General features: G+C 39.5%; 1 protein-coding gene across 16 annotated transcripts in view; it reads right to left on the bottom strand.

Moving 5' to 3' along the window:
• MTR (5-methyltetrahydrofolate-homocysteine methyltransferase) overlaps positions 1 to 22,167 on the bottom strand; it is a 58,081-nt gene that overhangs the window by 22,720 nt on the left and 13,194 nt on the right. For 9 of the 16 annotated variants that reach the window (XR_008822681.1, XR_008822679.1, XR_008822680.1 and 6 more), the window contains 14 exons: positions 20,287 to 20,381; positions 16,277 to 16,377; positions 15,864 to 15,925; positions 14,963 to 15,030; positions 13,803 to 13,879; positions 12,554 to 12,666; positions 10,978 to 11,118; positions 10,154 to 10,339; positions 9,420 to 9,599; positions 8,293 to 8,409; positions 8,046 to 8,186; positions 5,010 to 5,099; positions 4,231 to 4,383; positions 3,521 to 3,628 (listed from right to left, as the gene is read on the bottom strand). Coding sequence is in view for 3 of the 16 variants with exons in the window: in XM_056344326.1 (XP_056200301.1) it covers positions 3,521 to 3,628; positions 4,231 to 4,383; positions 5,010 to 5,099; positions 8,046 to 8,186; positions 8,293 to 8,409; positions 9,420 to 9,599; positions 10,154 to 10,339; positions 10,978 to 11,118; positions 12,554 to 12,666; positions 13,803 to 13,879; positions 14,963 to 15,030; positions 15,864 to 15,925; positions 16,277 to 16,377; positions 20,287 to 20,381 (1,632 nt within the window). In the remaining 13 variants the exon portion in view is untranslated. Of the gene's footprint in view, positions 1 to 2,340; positions 2,427 to 3,520; positions 3,629 to 4,230; positions 4,384 to 5,009; positions 5,100 to 6,349; positions 6,444 to 8,045; positions 8,187 to 8,292; positions 8,410 to 8,913; positions 9,024 to 9,419; positions 9,600 to 10,153; positions 10,340 to 10,977; positions 11,119 to 12,553; positions 12,667 to 13,549; positions 13,688 to 13,802; positions 13,880 to 14,962; positions 15,031 to 15,863; positions 15,926 to 16,276; positions 16,378 to 20,286; positions 20,382 to 22,167 lie in introns of those variants that run through there. The other 7 variants (XR_008822686.1, XR_008822683.1, XM_056344327.1 and 4 more) reach the window with 7 other exon arrangements.

Raw genomic sequence — 22,167 nt, 5'->3', positions numbered from 1 at the left:
TGCAAAGCATAGTAGAGGTAATATAGTCAATATTAAAAACTATTTTGAAAGATCCAGGTAATAAAAACTTGCACATTAATTGTTCTTGCAAATTGCCTCCATGTTAATCAAAAATCTGTGTTAAAAAAAACAAAATCGCAGATAAAAAATTCCAGATCTGGACAGCATTTTGTACAGTGCAATAACTGAACTCCTAAGGTATCTCTGCTCCAAATATAAACCTCACCAACATAGAGTTTAAACAGATTAAATGTTTAGAACAAAAGGGTACAAACACTCACAATAACATGCCTGTTTGTGTGTCAAGAACAATCTTTCAATGCAATGCTAAGAAGAATAAGTGGAATTAGCAAAAGCAGAAGACTCATTTTTTTATGCAATATAAATAGCAAGGGAGGCATTTCAGTGCAGTGATGAGGCTACTTCAGACTACCCAAGCTGAACAAACAGGCTGGAAAAATGATCTCCTTGAAGAAGGAAAGCTGCACTGTCACAAACTGGTCCTAGCCTAGATGGCATTCAGCACTGATAAAGGGGGCATACCAGCAGGGCAGCACTGGAACTTCCTATAACAAATCTCCACCGGGACACAGGCTCTTGTGCTACCTTTTTAGTTGCATAATCAGTGTTGTCATTTGGAGCAGCTCCAGGCTCTCACAGTGCCACGCTGAGCTGGTGCAGGATCAGATGCCAGCAGCAGACTACTTAAATGGCATAGAATTTAAATAAAGTGGAAACCTTAGCATACTCCATGTGAAACTACAGAATATTTTTCTGGACGGTATCTCATCTCCTTTGCAGGTGGCAGAACTGGAGGATTAGAGCCTTCTATGAAGCACATTGTATTTCTGCACAGTATCAAGTAGCTCTCTACTTCATGAGCCTACATTGCCTTTGTAGTTACTATTTACTGGGGGGGAAAAAAAACTTTGTATATTACCAAGAGTGATACTAGCATTTCCCATGGTCCTGACACATCTGTTGAATAAAATTGCCGGATCCCCACCAATGCTGATGTTTACTAAAACCTATTATCACCCACTGCTCCTGTTTTACAGATGACTGGGGAACAGAAAAGGCAAAATGGAGGACTTTAAGTCAGCCACTTCAGTAAATCAGTAAAAAAAACTGCAGCTGAAAACATACTGCTGGAACGTAAGAAAAAACTGGAGAAAGAACAAAAAGTGCTGCCCATGCATATCATACCCAATAACTACTGATGATTTAACCAGTGATTGGTATTCAAGAAAAAAAATTGCATTTGCACATGAGAAGGAAAATGTGTGCTAGGCAGCAAGCAACATGGGCCACAGCACACACCATTTTAAATCAACCCTATTTAGGGCACACTGTGATTTCAATTGTCTGGAGCAAAGAGGTCCTCAAGTTCTGGGCACACATCCAAAGGGCTGCTTTTTAAAAATCTTGATAGAGATCCACAGCCACAGCTATTTATCCTCAAATGTAACTATCGATGCCTTGCATTTCCTGGCAGTCTGAGGCTAAAACTGTCCTGGAGGTTACAGTAGCCTGGGTAACATCAGACAGATCAGACACCAGAGTCTGCAAATCATTTTCCTTCAAGTCAACATTTAATTTCAGAGATGATGCAGCTGTGTTTTCCTCTCTCACCAATTCTCTATAGAGTGACATTATTTCGAAGAGGAAGGCGCTACCATCCCTTCTTGCCCAGCAGAAGGTAGAGGAAGCAGGACAGAAGCCTGACTTTTTTCCTCCTCCTCTCCTCAGCCACACAGAATATCTCAGTCTCTCTAGAGTGCTTGCTATATTTTTAAAGAACCTCTCAAATTCTACTACACTTTTTAGCCAGAGATTTAAGTGCCAGGGGGTTCACAGTGGATCCTAATCAAGTGCTTATGGAAGCAATGGAGTAATGATTTTGACAGACTTCAAATAGCATCAGAACAAACCAGAAGGTGCCAAATACCAGCATTGTCATCTGAATTAAAATAAAAAAGAACAGCATGAGCAGGAGAGAGATGACACATAGAAAGGTGACTCATGGCAGCCAGAGAACAGATCCGCTTGAGATACTGGAGATAATACACCTTCACATCCAGGAAGAGCAGGGAGAGGAGACTAGGCACTCTCCTTCTTCCATTAAGATAAGGTTTGACTATCCAGTCATTTTTCTTTCTAAATATTTGCTATATTGCATTACATTTACGTTGGACAATCACACAACACATCCCCAGCAAATGGCAAGATACAGTATAAGAAGATTTCAAGGGAAGAATTAGGAACCATTCAAATATCCACAGAAAGGAAACCAAATGAAATACACAAATATCACAGTTTAGCAAAATTCTGCTTTTTTACCTTTTGTGTGTGTGTGTTAAATACCAGATTCTGATAATAGCTATTGTCTCTGACAACTCATGAAGACAAGGTAAGGTTCCACAGGACTGAAGAAAAGTAAATGTACATAAAACTTAGATTTCATAGTCAGACAAGACAAGAGAAGAATAAAAATATCTAACAACCAAAACTGTAAGTACCTATCACATTATAAATATAGCAGGAAACAGCAGACATGAGTAATCAAAAGAGGATTTTGTCCTATTAATTTGAATTCCCTTTTCTACTGAATAGAATCCTGCCAGTGTGGAAAAAACAAGGGACATCCTGTACCCTCATTTTCCAATGCTCTTCCTATCTCATATGCCGTTAACCAAATTTGGAAGAAATTACTGCAAATATATGCACAGGTAGCTAATAAAACTATCCTCAGGCACCATCAACTGTTAGCTGTGAAAGAGGAAATGCTATAAAGGAAAGGCCCACAAGGACCTAAAAAATATTTTCAATTATATGTATTTTACATATTACATAAAAAGTAGTCTTCAGAAACTGGTGGAAAAACACACATATGAAAAGACAACTATATTCAGATCCTTCTTTCACAGACCCTTGTCTCCTGCAGCTTGGTCATGGCTACACATGCAATGAGCATCCTATTCTACCATAACAAGAGGTCTTGAAGTCACAATTTATGAACAAAAAGGATGGAAGAATTTCGTTTGCTTGGCTAGGAGATTGGTCATGGCTAGGGGGAAGGAAAGAGCTGAATAAACAGACAAATGGCAACAGGCTTTGAACATGCAAAAGGGAGTTCCAGAGTTCACTGAGGGCAGAATTAGTAGGGGAAAAAAAAAGGCAAAAATTGCCCTGAAGTTAGAAGTACCATAAATAAGTAACACTAGAATGAAATGCCTACAAAAACACAAGAAATAAGTAACACCGGTATAAAGGGCCGACAAAGGCTGATGGCATCCGTCAGGAAACTTGTGACAACAGCTCAGGCACATACCAATCAGAGTTCCACAAAACCTGCACTGTATGAATTTCAGACCTACTTCAAATTATGCCAAGATTGTCAGTTTCCATGTGACTGCATCAACTCTCCAGCATGAAAGCTGAGTGTCATTAGCAAAAAATAGTTTTAATACTTATCATGGCATGCCGTGAAAGAGTTACAGCACAAAGAACTGTGTCTTGCCTTTTCCTCTATGCTGCCTTGTTGGGCTCTTCTTTCCTCTCTTTCTTTTTCCATATAGGGAATAAGATGACCCACTGCTTTCTTCATAACTCGAGCAGACTTTATAACCTGCATAAATGAAGGGGGATAGGGGTTTAGGGGGAAGGTAATAATCAACAAAAATCAGATATAGGAATAGCCTCAGATTTCCCTAGGCTTTCTTTTATACCCATTCAAACAATAAGCAAGACTTCATTTTCAAACCCAGGTCCCAGGTTTGCAGCGCGTTCTGTGGCAGCAGGCTGCTGGCCCGACGGGACCAAGGGTCTGCACGGGACACTTGCTCTCACAGTGCAGCCTCTCAGACCGCTCACACTAGAACTGCAAGTCACAAACAGGCCCAGACTTGGAAAGTACTAAATACAGCAATTTTCATTTGGATCTTTTCTCTCCTTTGCTCTTTTTCATAGGCCCAAACTTAAAACTGCTTTTCAAATAAAGCAAAAACACCCAGAAGAAAGGAATAAAAGATGTAAAAAAGATGTAAAAATACATAAAGAAAAGTCAAGTTCCAAAGGAAAGGAAAAATAGGGCTGCTTCTTAGCAGCACCTGAATTTTCATGATTAATGTGCTATATTTGAATAAACAGCCAGCATAGAATGTCTTGGCTACATTTTATAACGCTAGTTTTTTCAAAATAGGAAAATATATTAAATAATTTTCTCATTACCTGAGGCAGAAACATCTTTCCAGCACCAAAAAGATCACCAACGATTTTCATGCCATTCATCAAAGGCCCTTCAATTACATTTAGAGGTCTAGGATATTTTTTCTGATTTAATCTTGCTTCTTCTGTATCTGCAGTGACATACTTCTCAATGCCCTGGGAAAAAAAAAAAAAAAAAAAGAGAGAAACTTATCTTGCTAGAAATACAGTTTTTATTTAGTTGCCTTCTCCCCACAAAAAAAAAAAAAAAAAAAAAAAAAAAAAAAATCACAATGAAAGTACAAACAGGCACTTTAAATACCACTAGTCTTTAAGGATACCTCAAACGTGTATTTAAAATAGGTAGCCTTTGCTTCTTTGGAAGCAAAACACTGTATTCTTAGGCATATAAAGCTACTCAAAGCAAGAGTCCACAGTATTAACAGGTTTGGTTTTCTTAATGACATCATAAGAAAATACAAACATTCAAAGATTGCTTCCTCAGCACAAATGCCACTCAGTGTGGCACTGTTAAAGGAACAAAAAAAAACACCCTACAAATTAAAAGCAGTATGTTTCTACCAACATAACAGAATAATATTAAGGGTCAAAGACTTCAACTTGCGAAGTTTAAAGACAAATCACTCTTTTCTTGAAGTTAATATATTATTCATTACTAATCAGTAGCTTTTAAAAGAACAGTGGTTGAAGAATTTTTAAAGCCAAAAGTTTTGCTTGAAGTCTAAGCTGAGATCATGCCTCTGAAAGCTGACAAGTAGGACAAGTTTTCTGCACAGACGCACCTTTATGAGAGCATATTCCAGCCTTTCCTCCACAGCGCTTTTCCGCCACTCATCAGTCTGTATGACTTTTCTTCCTCCCTGGGCATTTTTCTGAAAAGGAGACACAACCATAAGAGCCTGCAAGCATAAAAAGTACAACTGTGGACTTCACTTTTATAAAAGTGAGGATAATTTCAAATATGGAGCCATAAAATAATTTTAGATTATTCAAAACATTTTTCATATACATGCAAATCATATTGCAAATGCATACGATGTACCACAGACGCTTATGGCCTACATCTCAAAGAGTATATACCTCAACGAAGATCTAAACAAAACAGGTGGGGGGGGTGGGGGAGGTGGAGGAAAAAGAGAGAGTTTAATAATTTTCACTCCCTTAAAAACTTTAAAATTCTTAATCTTAAGGGGTTTACTTCTGGGAAAATAATTTAAATTGATTCCTGGCCCACACACTACACTTCATTTTAAAAAATCTAATTAATTTGGCACTAATTCAGTTTCTGCTGGAATAGGTTATGTTATTCCATATCACAGATGTGCCTTCCATCAGACAGGCTACAGAACTACTGTTCTCGCGCACACAGACTGTCCCAAACCCCTGCGTATTCTCTTTGCCTCACACTCTGCTTTGCTACAAATGCAAAGGCCAAAAGGGTTTCCCAGTGCAAGAAAGCTGGTAAGGCCCCAGCCCAGGAAAGCTCACGGAAGAGCAGCCTTTCCATTACTTCAATGACCACACTTTAGGCAAGTCATTTCTTTTCCTCCCTCAGTCATTTGACATAACCTGACATCTTTCAGTCTTTATGAACCTCTTGTACTTTTGAGTGCTCATCAGCAAATTTTTAAAGATAGAGCCATGGGAAAAGCCACAGAAACAAGATTTCGCACGTGGGAAAAGAAACTAGAGCAAGTTTTCATCCATGTTTATACAGATGTTGGCTAACTTCTGTTATTCGATGAAAAGGTACCAAGTGCTCCATAACCTCTGGCCAGACACTTTAGGAAGGGAACCATTCCAACCTAAAAATAACCCACGAAGCTGTTACGGTGGGCATGCAGGGACCACAGTGGCAAACACTACATGCAGATATTTAAAACCAGGATGACTATACTGCATGCTGAGGATGAAAAAGCCTGCCATTTGAAGCACAACTCCCATTACCAGAAATGGATGAAGATTCAGGTTGAGAATGTCTGCAGCTACATACTTTAAGGAAAATGTTTTTTAATCTCAAACTTCAAATGAAGACTGATCTCCTAAATCTGCAAGGATTAAGTTCCTCATTTTTCCCCACAGGTCTAGCATTCAAGCAACTGGCAAGATACATCACTATTACCTGTAGGAACTAGGAGGAAACTTCACTGGTTCTGTATTAGAGGTGCAATACTTGAAATGGGACTGCGAATTCTATGTTCTTTGTGCAGAATAAACTGCAGTAATTGGAAATAAAAAGAACATATGCACTTACTGACTAATGAATACACTTTTGTGTTTAAAAAAACCCCACCCTTAGACAAAAAGATTTAGAGCCATTCAATTCCACTATATCAAAGGATGGTCTGAATAAATATGTTGAAATACCCCCGAAATTCCAAAATATTATGTAATAAACCTTCTCATTGTCTGTAAGTGACTATCTATTTGGAGTCTCACATTTGTCCAGAGCCAAGACAAAACCCGTCAGGATTCTTACCTCCAGTGAAAATCTGAAAGTTGTAATATTTCATGTTAAATTTTAATAGAGCTTTTAAAGATGTTTTGAACCCAGAGCGTGTCTCTCTTATGCAGCTGGGGGCTGTTTTACTCCTACAATACAACTACCAACATGAAAAGAGAAATTCCAACAACAAGTTCTCAAAAACTTCTAGACCTAGAAAAAGTCACCATCTACTTCAATTTCTACTTTTCATGCTCCATTTAAATTCACACATTGCTTTCACAGAAACACTGCTTAAGCAATCCCTTTCTAATTCTCTTTCTTGTTTTTTTCTTTATGCAACCCTGAACACCCTAATGGTACAACTATGCTTATGCAGACAACATCACTCCCAGCTGAATTGTTTAGATCCTAAAGAGCAACATCTAAACCAGCCTAAGCACAAGGGATAGGGACAGTCTTCCCGTAGTGGTTTTCAACATGTTGCCATTGTTCTTAAAAAGCACACACTATCGTAGGGCAAACTACAAACGAAATGAAGCTGTGGACAGAAATAATACCTCCAGCAGCTACAAAATGGGCATGCCAACCTCCCTGTATGTTAAATCTCAAGCCACCTAACACAGAAAGATTTTTGCTGTATTCTGTTCAAAGAGGATTTCTCCAGTCATCTTACGGCTAATAATCTGGAAAACTTCAGGTCTGTAATCTTTGTCTTTTATCACCACTGTCATTAGAGCATCTCAAAACCACTAAATAGCCGGTCCTCGTTCTTGAAATGAGTTACATGAACTGGAAGTCTGTGGTACAGCCAGGAACCGCAGGCAACTATTTCACCTTTTAAATACACTCCAAGCAAACCATTACCACTGCAGAGACAGGCTCCTACATTGGTCTCCTACAATGCACTTGTCAATTAAGCTCCAGCACCAAGATTTGCTTCAGTTGCGGACTGGCCGTTTCTAGTTTTTGTTTGTTTATGAAGAGGTTTTGTTTTGTTTTTTTGTTTGGGGGGGAGTTTGGTTGGGATTTTTTGCTTCTTACTGTTTTTTGGTGTGGTTTTGTAGGGGGGTTTGTTATTTTTTTTCTTTTTAAAAGAATGCCTATGCAGCTTGGTCTCCTAAAGCACTAGGAAGATCTCTGGTTCAGGATCTTTCAAGGCACCTCTGAAACTGGAGAAGCTCAATCTATCACAGAGTTCACATTTTATTCTGTATCAATAGCTGAACCACTTGTAGTATCATTAGTAACTTCTAACACCTGAAGTTAGATTGACACATGCAGTTTATAAGCTGTTCTACCTATCATCAGCAGGGAGGTATTAAAGTTCAGATGCTAAGCTAACTCCTATTCAAAGTTTAAAACTGGAAGTTACTTGAGCATAATGTAGAAGTTTCTCTGTCGCATCAGGATCTTTGTTCCAAATTAGATTCTCACACAGCTGTAGCAATTCCTTGTGGATATCATCATACACTGGTAGATTCCCAGCATTCACAATTCCCATGTCCATACCGTACTGAAAAAAAACCAAAAAACATACAGAATCGCCCAGGCAGGGCTGTCAGACACAGCACTGCACATCTGCCAAGCACAAACATATGGAAGCCAAAAGCACATCGTACCTTAATCGCATGGTAAAGGAACACCCCATGCATTGCTTCTCGAATGACATCCATCCCTCGAAAGGAGAAAGACAGATTGGAAAGACCTCCACTTATCCTGGCTCCTGGCAGTGTTTCCTATAGGAATTGAATTGCACATAGATTTTTAGAAAAGCGCTTTCCAAAAAGGAAACCTAAGCAAAGCATTCAGTCCTTAAAACCGTCGGCCCCTAAGCTGCAGTGCATTGGTTATATGCACTTTCCTCTCTTCCCTGTTCCAGATCTTTCTAGTTACTCAAATTCATAACAAGTAATTCAAATCTCTATAGAAAAAAGATACAAGTGAAAGGAAAAATCCAGCCTCGTTATGTGTAAGCCACTACCATGGTTTCCACAGTCATAGGTGCTGTTCTAAACATATCAGTCCTCCCACAGCAGCACTCCAGATTTTCCCCAAGCAGACCTACTTATAGCTCTTCCATCCCCCACTCCTCTGGAAACAGAAGCAGCCAACCCGCCTGCTTGCAAGTCTCAGGAGCAGACTGTAGCTGAGCAGCTAGCCTCAAGGGTGCAGCCTCCCTTCCAGAAGCTCTCTGGTGACAAAATAACCCAGGGGGTGTTCAAGCCCCAGACTGCTACTCACAGAGCATCTCCAAACCAACCAAGTTGCCTTCTGAAACACAACAGTGCAGCTTCCTTGGCTGTGTTCAGGTGATGCTCTTCACTGCTGTGCTTCCTTACACACATTTTGGCTAAATAAGAAGTCAGATTACTGCACAAATCCCTTCCACAGAAATGTAAATTTTACTAACTTTAAAAGGCAGTTTTCACATACCTTCAAAGAGGTCCTTTTAGCTAGAACACGAATGTGATCGTTATCTCATTTAATTATTATAGTACATTAACAGTAGAGAAAATGGATTGAAATATATGTGTAGAACTATTTCAGGTTTTTTTACTGGAAATACAGTAATATTAGGGAGTGGCTGCACTTCAGAGAAATAGTACCCTTGCTAACTGAAAATGCATATCATTTTGCAGCAGTTTGTTGTTGTTTGGGGGCTGGAGGTGTTCTTCTGTCTTGTGGTGGTTTAGGTTTTTAAGTAATCTCACAACATACTTCAAATTAAAATAAGCTTACAACTCACTTTTATGGTTTTAGTAGCATTGATAAAATTAATGGCATACAGGTTATGTTCTTCCATTCCGGTTCCTATGGTTAAAATATTAGGGTCGAATATTATATCATTTGGATTGAAGTGCACTTTTTCCACAAGGAGGTGATAAGCTCTGGAACAGACTGCAATCTTGGTTTCTGTTTCTGTTGCCTAGTGGAGAAAAAGAATTCTGACAGGAAGCTTACAAACAACATAAAAAATTAACTCCCCAGAAATCAGAACATCACGAATATTAGCAAAGGATTACCTATACGATTTTTGTATTAAAAGTATCACCGCACCTGTACCTGCAGGTTTGACTCAACTTATTAAAAACAATTCTGTTCCCCAACATTTCATCATCCAATGTGAAGTTAAATATGTGGGTTTTGACATAACTAAATTAATTCCTAGAGATTGCGCTCTCATGCAAAACTCAGCTTTTGATCTAAAAAAAATCTATGAAGGAAGGAAGAGTTCAGCACGTCTGAATAGCATGAGACACGCTCTTGTGCTAGCAAAGCTACACTTAGAGCAGTATTTGTATTCCTCAAACATGGGATCAGCATAGGAAATGCTTATATATCAGGGTCAAAACTATTGCTAAGACTACAGACCTCTTTGCATCACCTGTGTCAATGAAACCAAACAACTTTGTCTTGTGCGAGAGTACGAAAGCCTCGCACTCCAGAAGCAAAATAGCTCTCCTTTAAAGAAACACTCACCTGTCCTGTTTCATCAAAAGCCATGACAACCACAGCTGCTCCATACAACTTAATTTTCCTTGCTTTCTCCAAAAAGTCTTCCTCGCCTTCCTTCAGACTGATGCTGTTTACAATGCACTTCCCTTGGCAACATTTCAAGCCTGCTTCAATCACTGAAAAATTTGAGGAGTCAATGCATAATGGCACCTGTAAATAACAGACAAGTCAGTCGGAGGAATACATGCAAGTTATGAATTAGAGTTCCACATGCTGTCTGCCCATTTGGACATGAAAACGCACACAACATTAATCAGCATTTACAAATAAAAAAAGTTTCCAGATGGTATTTGTAGAGTCACTTTAAATGCAAAACTCAGAGCAAATTTAACTCAAGAGCTTCTACAGCAACACCACCACATACCACATAGAGACCTCTACTTCCCCCCTTATCGTCTTGTGTTTCTGAATTAGCTACTCACTTTTAGAGAATGTAAACTGCAGAAGTATCTTTTAAAACCATCCTATATCCATAGCATTCTAAGTTTTATGGAAAGCAATACCATTGTGCACTATCAGTATACAGATTATGGCTCTCAACTGCTGCAAAAGGTACCTGCATTCAGCTTTTCTAACCAATGAAAAGGACTAGCATATATTTAGCTAAAATCAGGTAAAGAATGTTAAAAACTCTGTTTCCCCCAAAGGCCTTTCCTATTACAGTACCTCTTCCTCTTGTGGGACACCTATACTGTTTACTAAATAAATCAATATCAAAGTTTTCTGAAAGGCAATTTCCATCTCAATAAAATGTTCTTGATTGTGCTTTGGAGTGACTCAATTACAACCTTTGCAATATCAGGTTCTGAAGAAATCAAGTTACAAAATCTGGTCATTGCAGCAAGCCCATCCAGCATCCCATCATCCATATTAATGTCAAGAACCTGGGCCCCCATCTCAACCTGCGATTTGGCTACATTCAGGGCTTCCTAAAGAACAAAGCCAAAAACACAAAAGTACAATCAGTAGATAAAAGCACAGTCATTCTCAGGATAACATTTCACTTCTCTAAAATAAGCATGCAGCCAAAAACTTAAAAATGTATAAGGCATCCCATAAAAGATAAGGAAATGGTCTTGTGATGTACAACATAGAAAAACTGTTAGTACGGCACAACTGATAACTAATTTGTTCACAAAAATATGACGCCAGAGACCTAATGTGCTGGTAGTGCATGGTAAAAAGGACTTCTGACTGTACAAAATTACAGGAAATGTCTCCATGATGGTATGGAATAAGTCTTGCATCACAAGCTCTGCTGTTTTCTAACACAGAGTACTTAATTTCTGGAGGTTGTTTGACATTTTTTTCCAGCTGCAGAATAATCATCAAGCACTAAGAAGAAAATACTAGAGCTTTCTCTCTGGCCTGCGTAATTATCTGAACACCCATGTCTGTTTGCTTTCATTTTTTGTCACTCTGCAGACACAACATAAAAAAGAAAGATGTTTTTAGTTGCTCACAGTCCCTAATAAACTGTGTTTAAAGCTGTCTTTATTTAATAGGTCTAACCTGCATCATGACTTCTAAGGGCTTAAGAGTCAGACTTCCTAAAAAAAAAACACAAACAAAAAACAAACCGCCAAAAAAAAAAACAAAACCCAAAACCACAACCATAAGGCTTTAATTTTGATTGCATCAACTGTAACAGCAGAGCGTATTCTGGGGCGGAGTCTCAGCTCTCAAGAAACATCACTTTACTTATTGTGTGAACGTTAAAGTAGCAATTTACACCAGTATAGCATGAGTCCTCCAGCCTTTTCATTTCTGTCCTACAGCTGTTTCAGGAAACCAATTAACCTTCTAAGCACCTTCTTCTATATCAACTGTCATGTAGCATGATGGAGCCAGTGATCAAAGTATTTAAAGAATAGATGCAACCATAATGCTGACCAGGATTGGAGCAGGAAGGAAAAGAGGGAGGGTTGCACAGTGCTACAATCTATCCCAAGTCAGATGTACCCCACATGTTGGAGGGGAGGATTACTCCCACTTTCCTTCCTCCATCCTCTGTAAATCCACCCCTAGATACAGCAGAGACTAGGCCACTTTCCAAACGGTCATCAGCTGTGTCATTTAATTCAAAATGGAAATTCACATTTCCTGTAACACTTGTCAAAAACAAACAAACAAAAAAACCAAAACAAAAAAGAGCCCTTGTAAAACCCTTCTCACAAATTTATCAGGAGCTGGTCAGCACAGAAACAAAGGACAGTAAGAAAGTAAATTCTCCTCGTTTTCTTACTCTTGTAACTGATGTGGAATACTGCTTTGTGCCAGCAAAACAAGCAACTATTAACACAGTTCAATACAGCAATGAAAAATATGAGCATCAGCTATAAAGATTATTGTTAAAATGTATACTTCATAGTTGCCTGCCATGATGAGTTTAGCAAACTTCCGTGATCCCGCAACGTTGCAGCGTTCGCCAATATTAACGAAGTTGGTGTATGGCCCAATCCTGAATGGCTCCAGACCTTAACGTATTTGTAAAAACAGGAAAGAAAAAACTTTGTAAGACAGATAAAATCACTTTTCTTAACTGTGAAATAGAGGTGGATCTCTCTTTAAGAATAGTGATTTCTCAGCACATCAGGATGTACCCAAATCTAATAAGTAACTAGCAAAGAAATGCAATGAAACAACTTCCAGCACATATGCCAAAGGTTTCTATCCTTCCTCAATGACAGTCAATAATTTACCTGACCCACAAAAAATCCAATGAATCTGTCCAATATAAAACAACGTGAAGCTACAATTCTTTGGGCATCTGCGTGTATGCACATACACGCCTTCTCTCAACTTCCAACTATGTTATCACATGACTCTACCACCACCACAGAAGTCATCTACTGAACTGACTGACAAACAGGGACAGCTCTTAACCACATACCCAAGTTGACAGAAACAAGCCAAGTGGAACCCTCGGGTAGCAGGCAACTCAGAGGCAAACAAACTTTACAGCAGTCCAGAATAAGCTAATGCATGAAGCTACAGGCCAACCACAATTTATTTAATTTATGCTAAATTGATCTGACTTCTAGATTACAGTACCAGAACAAAAAGAAGGTGCTGTTTTACCTGGATACGTGGCCCACAGGCTAAAGAGAAGGCCTGGCTGAGGAACACACAGATCTAGACTTTGCTAAAACAAAAGACATTTTAGACCTGGATGTATGGCTGGAACATCGTCCTAGCACAACTGGAACAACGTCTGAGGCAACACAGGGCAGCTCTCTCACAAGAGGTGAACAAGGATCTCGTTCCAGCTCTGCCATCAACCGTAATCAAATCAAATACCTGACCTTTACATGTTTGACCCTCCCCTGATGCCAAGTGAGGATAAAGATACTCACTAACCATTACAAAGTGTCTGAGACTTGCAGAGTAAAATATGCTGGCTTCCTTATGTTATACAAGATTGTAACAAAATGTTCCATTAATCCTTTGGCAAAGCAGTAAGATTTAGGTCTGGTTACACATCCATAAGATTGCTGGATTCAAGAAGAATCAGAAACTTGTAGTGCCACTCTGATCAGCAGAAAAGAGCAAATAAATTTATAAAGGAAGGTTGCATGAGTTATAAAGCTTAAACTGTTACACTCTGTTTTACCTGACAGCAGCATGTATCCTTGAGAGGGAGAAGGTGGAACGCGAGGCTTACAGAATTTCACAGCTTTGGCAATTTTCCTGAGTTACAGAAAGAAGAAAGTGAAGAGTAACGTTTTTGATTAAAATTAAACCACTCCAGACAAGACTCAAACAGAATACACCAGACATATAACTCCATCTCTCATTTAGCCTTGTAGCAGACAAGGCTAATTAGCTAATTTCACTTTGTGTGGCCAAAGGCAAAAACATACTCCCAGAAGACCCTGCCATAGCTATTTGCAGGGAACGTACAAAGCTGAAGATATACCAAATACAGAACATGAGATACTAGGCCAATGGGATACTTGATGGACATCAGAACCACTCCTCAAACTACACTGACTCTTACCGTATTCACGATTTGCTGACCTGAACAACTGCTGATAATTACAGTAAAAAAATCCAATAAGAGACAAACATTGTTCTGGGCTGAGACACACTTCTCAGATGCCAGAATAACTCATGGTGATCACATTCACTTTCTCTTCACTCCAGTCAGGAGTGACACACGGTGTCTTCTACATGTTCACCTACTACCGTTCCTTACCCATTTGTATCAGGGTAAAAATTAATCACAAGGGCCCCTTCCCTTTCAAGTCCAGGTGAAAAAAGGAGGTTTTCCCACTGACCTGCTTCCAGTCAGAAAGATATGAAATCTTCCCTCTGACTGGCCAGGGCTAGCACCAGCTGTACAGCATTCCCAGACCTGTTCAGACATTCACCACCACCACCACGTGTACACACCTTCCTTCCTTCTACCAGCAAAAGAAACCTTAAATTTCACTTTGTGGCTAGGAGTGTGAGAAAGAAAAAGAATGTACAGCATAAGGGAGCAGAGATGGGAACTCTATTCTATCCAATGATAAAGAGGGAAGAGTAATTCCAAAACACTTTCAGATGACAAACCAGCAGAGGTAAAATCTTTGAACCATGCCTCTACTCATTCTTCACAATACACAGAGCTACGAAAGCCAGATTATTTCTCCTCCACATATTGCTGCTGTTAGCATTCAAGTGATCCATCTTTTCAAGGAACTCCAAGACAAGCTATAGAATACTGCTCCACAGAAGCAGCACTGAATTTATTTCCCAGTGCACATAAAGTTGTAGCTCATGAGGTACCTGATATGTGCTGGTGTAGTACCACAGCAACCTCCAACTATGTTGACCAAACCATCCAAAGCAAAATTCTGTAAAAGGGAGGGAAAGATAATTTCATTTCAAGTTAATAAAGGTATCTTTTTTATTTATATCTATATTTTTAAATATGCATTTTTATATAGTTTTTTTCTCCATATGTTAAGCAATTCAGGGGGATCACAAGAAAAAAAGATTAAACTAAAAAAACAATCAGTACTATTTTACTATTTCTTCTCTTTAGGATTTGTTTTGAGATGTGGATACCCAAGTCTAACCAGCAACTTCAACACCTAATTTTAGGAAACTACAGTTGAAACTGGCCTGTTTTATACCAAAGCCCCAGATGAAAACTTGGATGAGTATCAAAGAGTAGCCATATTGTATTATAAAAGGGAATTAACATGCAGCAGATGCTGCATTCTCGCTGATGCACTGCAGCTCCAGCCACGCAGTTCCATCTTGCACAGACCAAGTGCCATGTGGAAGGAAACCCTGCACTGGGACATCACCATCAGCGGTTCCTATACACACAACTCTAAAATCCTGCCAAGTTCACAAAAACTGCTCAGCTTTTCGAACAAGTCCCAAAAGTAGGAACACAAGAGTACAAATGAATAACATCCACAGATCAAGCTGCAGGAAAGCTTAGTGTAGGACATGAAAGTAAGAAAGGTTTTCAGAGTTTCCCAAGCAGTTTTTCCTAACCTGTTATCTCAAATAACTATCATCCCACAAATTGTCTATAAACAATCCAAATGACATATAGAGCCATCTGAGGAAAAATAAAAACCTACACAATGTTGTAAAAAACACACATCAAATACAAGGAAAGAATTCTTGCCTACTAGTATGTCAGATGTGACACATGAGAAATATTTCATACCTTTAGATGCTGGGCAGTCACTTCTGGAGTTTCATCATAACCACCAAAGGTATTGGGAAGACCTTGAAACGTATTTTTTCTAGTATTACAATTTGTTTAAAGCCCACAAGTACAAAATTAAATTCCATAAAAGATATATTTGAAGTAGTTACACTTGTATGAGGACTAAAATGCCTCATTACCCTTGCAACCCTTACTCAATAGACTGTTAATTATGCCGGAGAGCATTCTGGGTTCACTGTCACAGAACTAACAATAGTTACTTTCAGCAGTTTAAAATATTCTTAATCTCTTTTTAATAGTAAAAACAATAATGTTTTCAGGCTAATTCAACTCTATTATTGCTAATGAGATGGAACAGTTGAGTTACATTTCATCTGCCTGCAAGCACAGGAACATGCACACCAACACACCTGCATTGGGGTAACAGATGATGTAGGCTGTTGTACACTGTCCAACTGTTTCAATGAATGGTCGCATTTCAACTGCCCCTAAGGCACAATTTAAGCCGATACTGGAAAATAAATTTTCAAAAATTATTTTGAGATAAAAACACCGTTTACATCCAAAACGGACAAATGTTAGTGCTGGCAACTGTGAATTCCCACAATCATCTACAACAAAAGCAACGTGATTTCCAATTTCTTTAACCATCATCATCAATACAACGAGACCCTGCAAAAGGAGAACCCTCTGGTGGAAGAAAAGCACAACAGGGAGGGGGCTGGACTGAACTGAACTGAACTAGGAATAGTAAATCAAGATTTCATTTCAAAGTCCAGGAGGGAAGTGGCAGCATTTTGACAGCAACTGGCAGCAACACGACAGCTCTGTATTTTCTAGGTGAAAGAGAGAACAAGTGGAATGAGAATGACAGACTGGAAAGGAGCTTTCTGCTACAGGAAGTATGGAAAAAGTTGAAAAGGCAAGACCTGCTTCAAGCCACTAACCCAGCATTTTCTTTTCAAATTATGCATAAATTATGTCAGCCTTGGAAGAACCCAAATGCCTCCCCACGATGCCTCATGGAAGCCCTAATAAGCTTGGGCCACTGAATCTGCTACATCTTAGTAACAAGACAGCACTGCAGCAGAAGTATTTTTGCAGGAATAAGCTTCTCAAACAGTTTTACCAGTATACAAGGCACAATCGAGTTTTCCTTCATTTAATGACAGATACATAAACGTGACTTACACTGACAAAGTCTACATTAAAAGGGAATTTTGTCTTTCAGAATGTAAGAGATCTTTTACCTATGTTTCCTGATCTCTCTGCACCATTCTAGAAACCATCTTACAAGAACTGCAAAACTCAAAAGGTGCTCACAGTGCCGCTGGAAGAGGAAGATGTAAAAAAGCTAACTCCTTCCCTGGAGTAACAGTCTCGGAGAAGATGCAAGCTAATCCACTGACACAGGCACAGGCAGCAGCCACAACTCCCAACTCAGTGAGCCACAGAAGCTGCCTCAGAGGTAGCTAAGTTAATAAAGTGCACGTATGCTCACTTAGTTTCCCAGAGGTCAAAAGCAATAAAGCCCTGAGAGCACAAAATGGTTTTTTACTTTTCTCCTGTTTCCAAGGAGTAGGCAGGGGCTTGGCAACTGCACAAGCAGTAGCAGCAAATGCTGCAGCCAGATTCACTTACTGAACAGAATGACAAATCCTTGAGATCTGAGGGGCTCACAGCAACATCCAGCACCAGGGCCTCGAATATTGCACAGTCACGTACCAAGACCAAAAAACAGACAAACCCCTTCTCCCAGTCGGGGGTGGGGTGGGGGTGGTGGAGGAGGTGTGGGCATATATGTTTATTTTTTCAAACAGCCAGCTCTACCTTTGAGGTGCTTTTTCTAGTGCACCTCATACAGGCCCTTCTATTTAAAGAGAAAAAAATTTAAAAGCACCCTTTTATTCTTATTTGCCTGTTCAGTGTTTACATACATTTAAATCCTTCATACAGATCCCCTGGATACAAACAGAATGCAGAGAGTATACATCACTCAGAGAGTATACATCACTAATTACAGCAATGATGTTGTGGAATTTATTTCAAAATGGGGCTCATCCCTCAGGATTTTCAAAGCAAAGCAAGGTAAGGATACTTAACAAGACTGTCTTTATCAAATACAGATGAATGCAATGCATTTCCTGCTGTTCAGTCATTCGATTTACAAGCTGCCAGTTTGCACTCCCCACATCCTCTTTTTAAGCTCTCTCCTACATTAAGCAGCTCCATCTCTCCCTTCCACTTTTAATATCAGTCTGTCTCTGGTTCTCGGTACAAACTCACCTACCACTCTACCTCGTCTTACCAGAGAGATACTGTAAAAGCAGCCAACACACTCAGCAAACACTTCTTGATATTCTCACTTGACTTACTAGGTACTGGCCTTGCAGATTGCCTGAATGATTACCCACTACGGGGGCTGCTGACAAATACATCTACAAGCACACCACCATCCAAGCACACCACCATCCAAGCACTACCTGTTTCAAAACCTCCCAGCCAAACTAAGCACAGACATGCGCATTCATGCCAGTATCATTTCCCCACAGCACATGAAAGAAAACTTTTGAGAAAAGCAGAACATTAACCATGCCTTAAAAGCCAGCAGCCTTGAACCAGATCACTGGTACGCAATCACTGCTACCCTAGTATAATAACCTTCACACCCTCATCTTAAATATCACCTCCCTCCTTTGCTCATTTCTTTGCAGCTGTCACACATCAGTTCCTGTGAAAAGCCAAGGCTGCAGGGTGCCCCTGGGACCAGAACAAACATCCCTAAACTTGGCGTTATTTCTTCTTAATGGTACCACAGTAGAAACAATCACAGGATTCAAAATAACATGAAGGGAACTCATGCCACATCTAAGCACCCTTCATAGCAAACCGCTTGTCACACATCATTCAGCACTTACTAAGCACAGTTCACAAGTTTCTCAGCTTCTAGCTGTATCAGCTGGACAAAAAGCACACACTTTTTAGGGGGGGGGCTCCAAACCAAACTGACTTAAGGACAACACATCACCTTAAACAGGACATACAAAACCCAAATGGAAACATGAACACATACAATGTGATCTCTAGGATACTGCTATTAACCAGCCTCTTCACAACCCTAAAGCCACTCTGTACCAACTTGGCAACAGAAACAACATTAAATGCAATCTGCTCCCACAACTAAAACCCTTCTACCACAGTGCTGCAGAGTAGCCTTCACACAAATGAGAAACAGGGCTTTAATCAGACTCATAAGAGAGCTTTTATGAAAAATGGTTTAATAAGTTCTTGGTTTCTGCTCCAGTGACCTCTCCTCTTCAGAGGTGAGAGAATTATGAGCAAAATTATCTGAGACAGACTCATGCCAAATATGGATCACTAGGCTGTGATGCTGAGAGGAGTCATCAACCACCACCCTGTTCCAAGAGGCTCCATATGTTACTTCTGGAGCACCGTCTGGTCTGGGAAAGTGGAGCCTCAAGGGCAGTCAGGAAAGCTGTGAATGCAGTCTTCTGCTTTTGTATTACGGGGATGACAGATTGCGCATTTTAGCTGGAATTTTGTTGTAAAAACAAACAATGGCTCATCACAATGTGCATGGTGTGCACTAATAACAGTGAATTACATGGTTTAGTTACAATATTCTAGGACAAAAACATCAATTTCTGGTGTAAATTTTTATGTGACGAACCAACGTGAAAGAAGAAATGGTAAAGAGAAGGCAAAGAGAAGGCAAGGAAGAGACAGAATAGGGGAAGTGGGAACAGTTTTCAAACTAACACGCAAAACCTTGCACAATGACCAAAATCTGCTATATTATGCATTTTCACAGACCTTAATCTCACACCTATTTAGTATTTTCTGCCTGAACAGAAAAGTATGCGAGTAAATGGAGGCATCAGGAGCTTATAAAACAATCACAGCCTGGAGAAAAACACTCAGGGAACGTATATATTTTTGTAAGAGTTCACACACACAGTTCAGTAAAAAGAACACAGGAATGAAATCTGATTTGCTCTTTCAAGCCACCCTGAAACATCCTGAGCTGGCACTGCTTCCCTCTAAGAAAGGGATGTAAGATCTGTTCATACCAGGAATTAGCTCCTTGCACAATCTGGGACAGTAGGAGATGGCAAACTACAGCTTCAGAATCATTATTTTTTAATGCTTTGATCTACTTGTGATTTCAGTGGCTGTTGCAAACACAAAACTCCAGATTATTTAAAGCAATGTTTTAAAAATACAGCATTCTTTGGAAACAATTTCTGCTAAGGGAACGACAGCAGAACACATTAGCAATACACATGATTAAATATTATCACAGTTAGTATAGCTTCCACTTAGCTGCAAGCAAGGTGTTAAAACCGAAAAGAATCACAATCTACAGATAATTTATTAAGAGAAAGATATATGTCCTTACCAAAGTGGCTTACTGTGGGAAACACTAATGACAAATGCCTCTCCTGTCTGGCCTGAGAGGGTACGCCCACTCTTATCCACAATGGTTCCAGAAACCTAAATATCAATTGAATACAGAGAAAGGAGAAGAATTAAATTCACAATAAAAACAAGAATTTAAATGGCTGAACTGCTAAAAGTCAAAACAGGAGGACCTATGCTCCACTCAAACTGATAAAGTACAATCTTAACAAAAATTAAACCTTTTCCTCCCTGCAGACATTTAAATACCCAGCTAGGGGAAAGGCAAACCTTTGACTAGTCTTACTAGTCTTCCTTCTCTCTCTCTCTCCCCCCACCTCAGAGAGAGAAACAGGAAAAGGAAAAAAAAAAAAAAAAAAAAAAGGAATAGCAAAAACTACCATGAACCATTCAGCAGCAAGGTAGCATTAGTACCATGGTATCATTCTGTTAATGGCCCCTGAACCAACCTGCCATAGTTATCTGTTTGGGCAGCTATCGGCAGTCACAGCTCCTCTCCTCTCCTCATCCTCCCTGCCTCCCCCTTTATGTTATTTCAGGTCTCAGGACTGCTATTAGGTTGTTTGGTGGCGAGGTGAGAGGGGGGCAGATGGCCTTAAAAACAAGTTACTCATTTTGCCGCAAGGGAACATCAGATGTTGCAACTTCATAGTGGAGACAGAAGTCTTAACCATATATAATCATACCTCTGTACCTATATGTGTGTGTGTATATCTACATAGAGATGTGCAAACAATAAAGTCCTGACCCCAACAACAACTACAAAGTTGAGAATTCAGGAGGCATTTGAATAAGCCAGGAGAGCCTTCTCAAGTCTACAAATCTTTTTTTCCAGAAGATGCATTGAGTTTAGAAGGCTTCATGCAAAGGTAAATCCATTATGTACCCCAAAACATGCTTTAATAGTGATGCTACTTTCCTTCAAACTACTCGGTCAAGGGAGGTGACCAGCAGAATCCTAGAAGGAGCTGTGTGAAGGGTTGTACTTCTCAAAATAACTGAGCTGAAAAAGGAGCAGAGGATGAGGCAACCAAGCTCACTGACCACTCTGTTCAGCACAATGAAGACACAAAAGTGAACTCTATGTAATGAGAAAACTCTCAGTGCTGACCTGAATGATAAAAAAAGCAGAAACTCATTGCTGATCAAGTACAAAGCTGCGAACACAGGAAAAATTCTACATAATGACACCTCCAAACTAGTCTTTACTGCTCAAGAAACTAATCTGAGCTACAAAAGAAAGTTTTATGAATGCAATTTCAAAGCTCACCACCAGTAAACTAGTAAATCAGGAACAACAAAGAAAGAAATGGACAAGGCAGAGAACATCACTAGACTATCATACGAATCCCTGGTGTCTGCACTTTGACTGCTGTATCCTATTCTAATTCCCGTCTGACTTGAGGAAGTGGAAAACAAAAAAGTGACAAGAATAATAAATGAATGGTATGGAGCAGCTAAACAGACAAGGACTCTTTAGGACGAAAAAAAGATGACTAAAGGAGGCTCTTACAAAGGACTATAAATGCCATGACTATGCAGCAAGGGGAACACGGAACAGCTGCTCACTGTCACTTTCAAAAGATAAATGGCAAGACACAAAAGTTATCGGGTTGAACATCCAAAAGCAAGCAAACTTTCAAACAGCCATTCATAAGCTGCAAAAATTACTGACATATTATTTTGTGGATGCCTGGGTCCCATACAGGTTTGAACAGAGGTTCAAGGAAGGAGTAAATACATTTAATAAAAGGGTACGAACAGATGCAAACTGCAAATCAGAAAGCCTGAGCCACAAACTGCAGAAAGCTAGAGGAATACATCAGAACTTTCAAACAAGCTGATTTTTTTCCATATTCCT

Source organism: Falco biarmicus, chromosome 6 (genome assembly GCF_023638135.1).
Source record: "Falco biarmicus isolate bFalBia1 chromosome 6, bFalBia1.pri, whole genome shotgun sequence".
NCBI lineage: Eukaryota > Metazoa > Chordata > Aves > Falconiformes > Falconidae > Falco > Falco biarmicus.
Note: the sequence above shows the minus strand (reverse complement) of the source record. Positions and strands in the feature narration are given on the sequence as shown.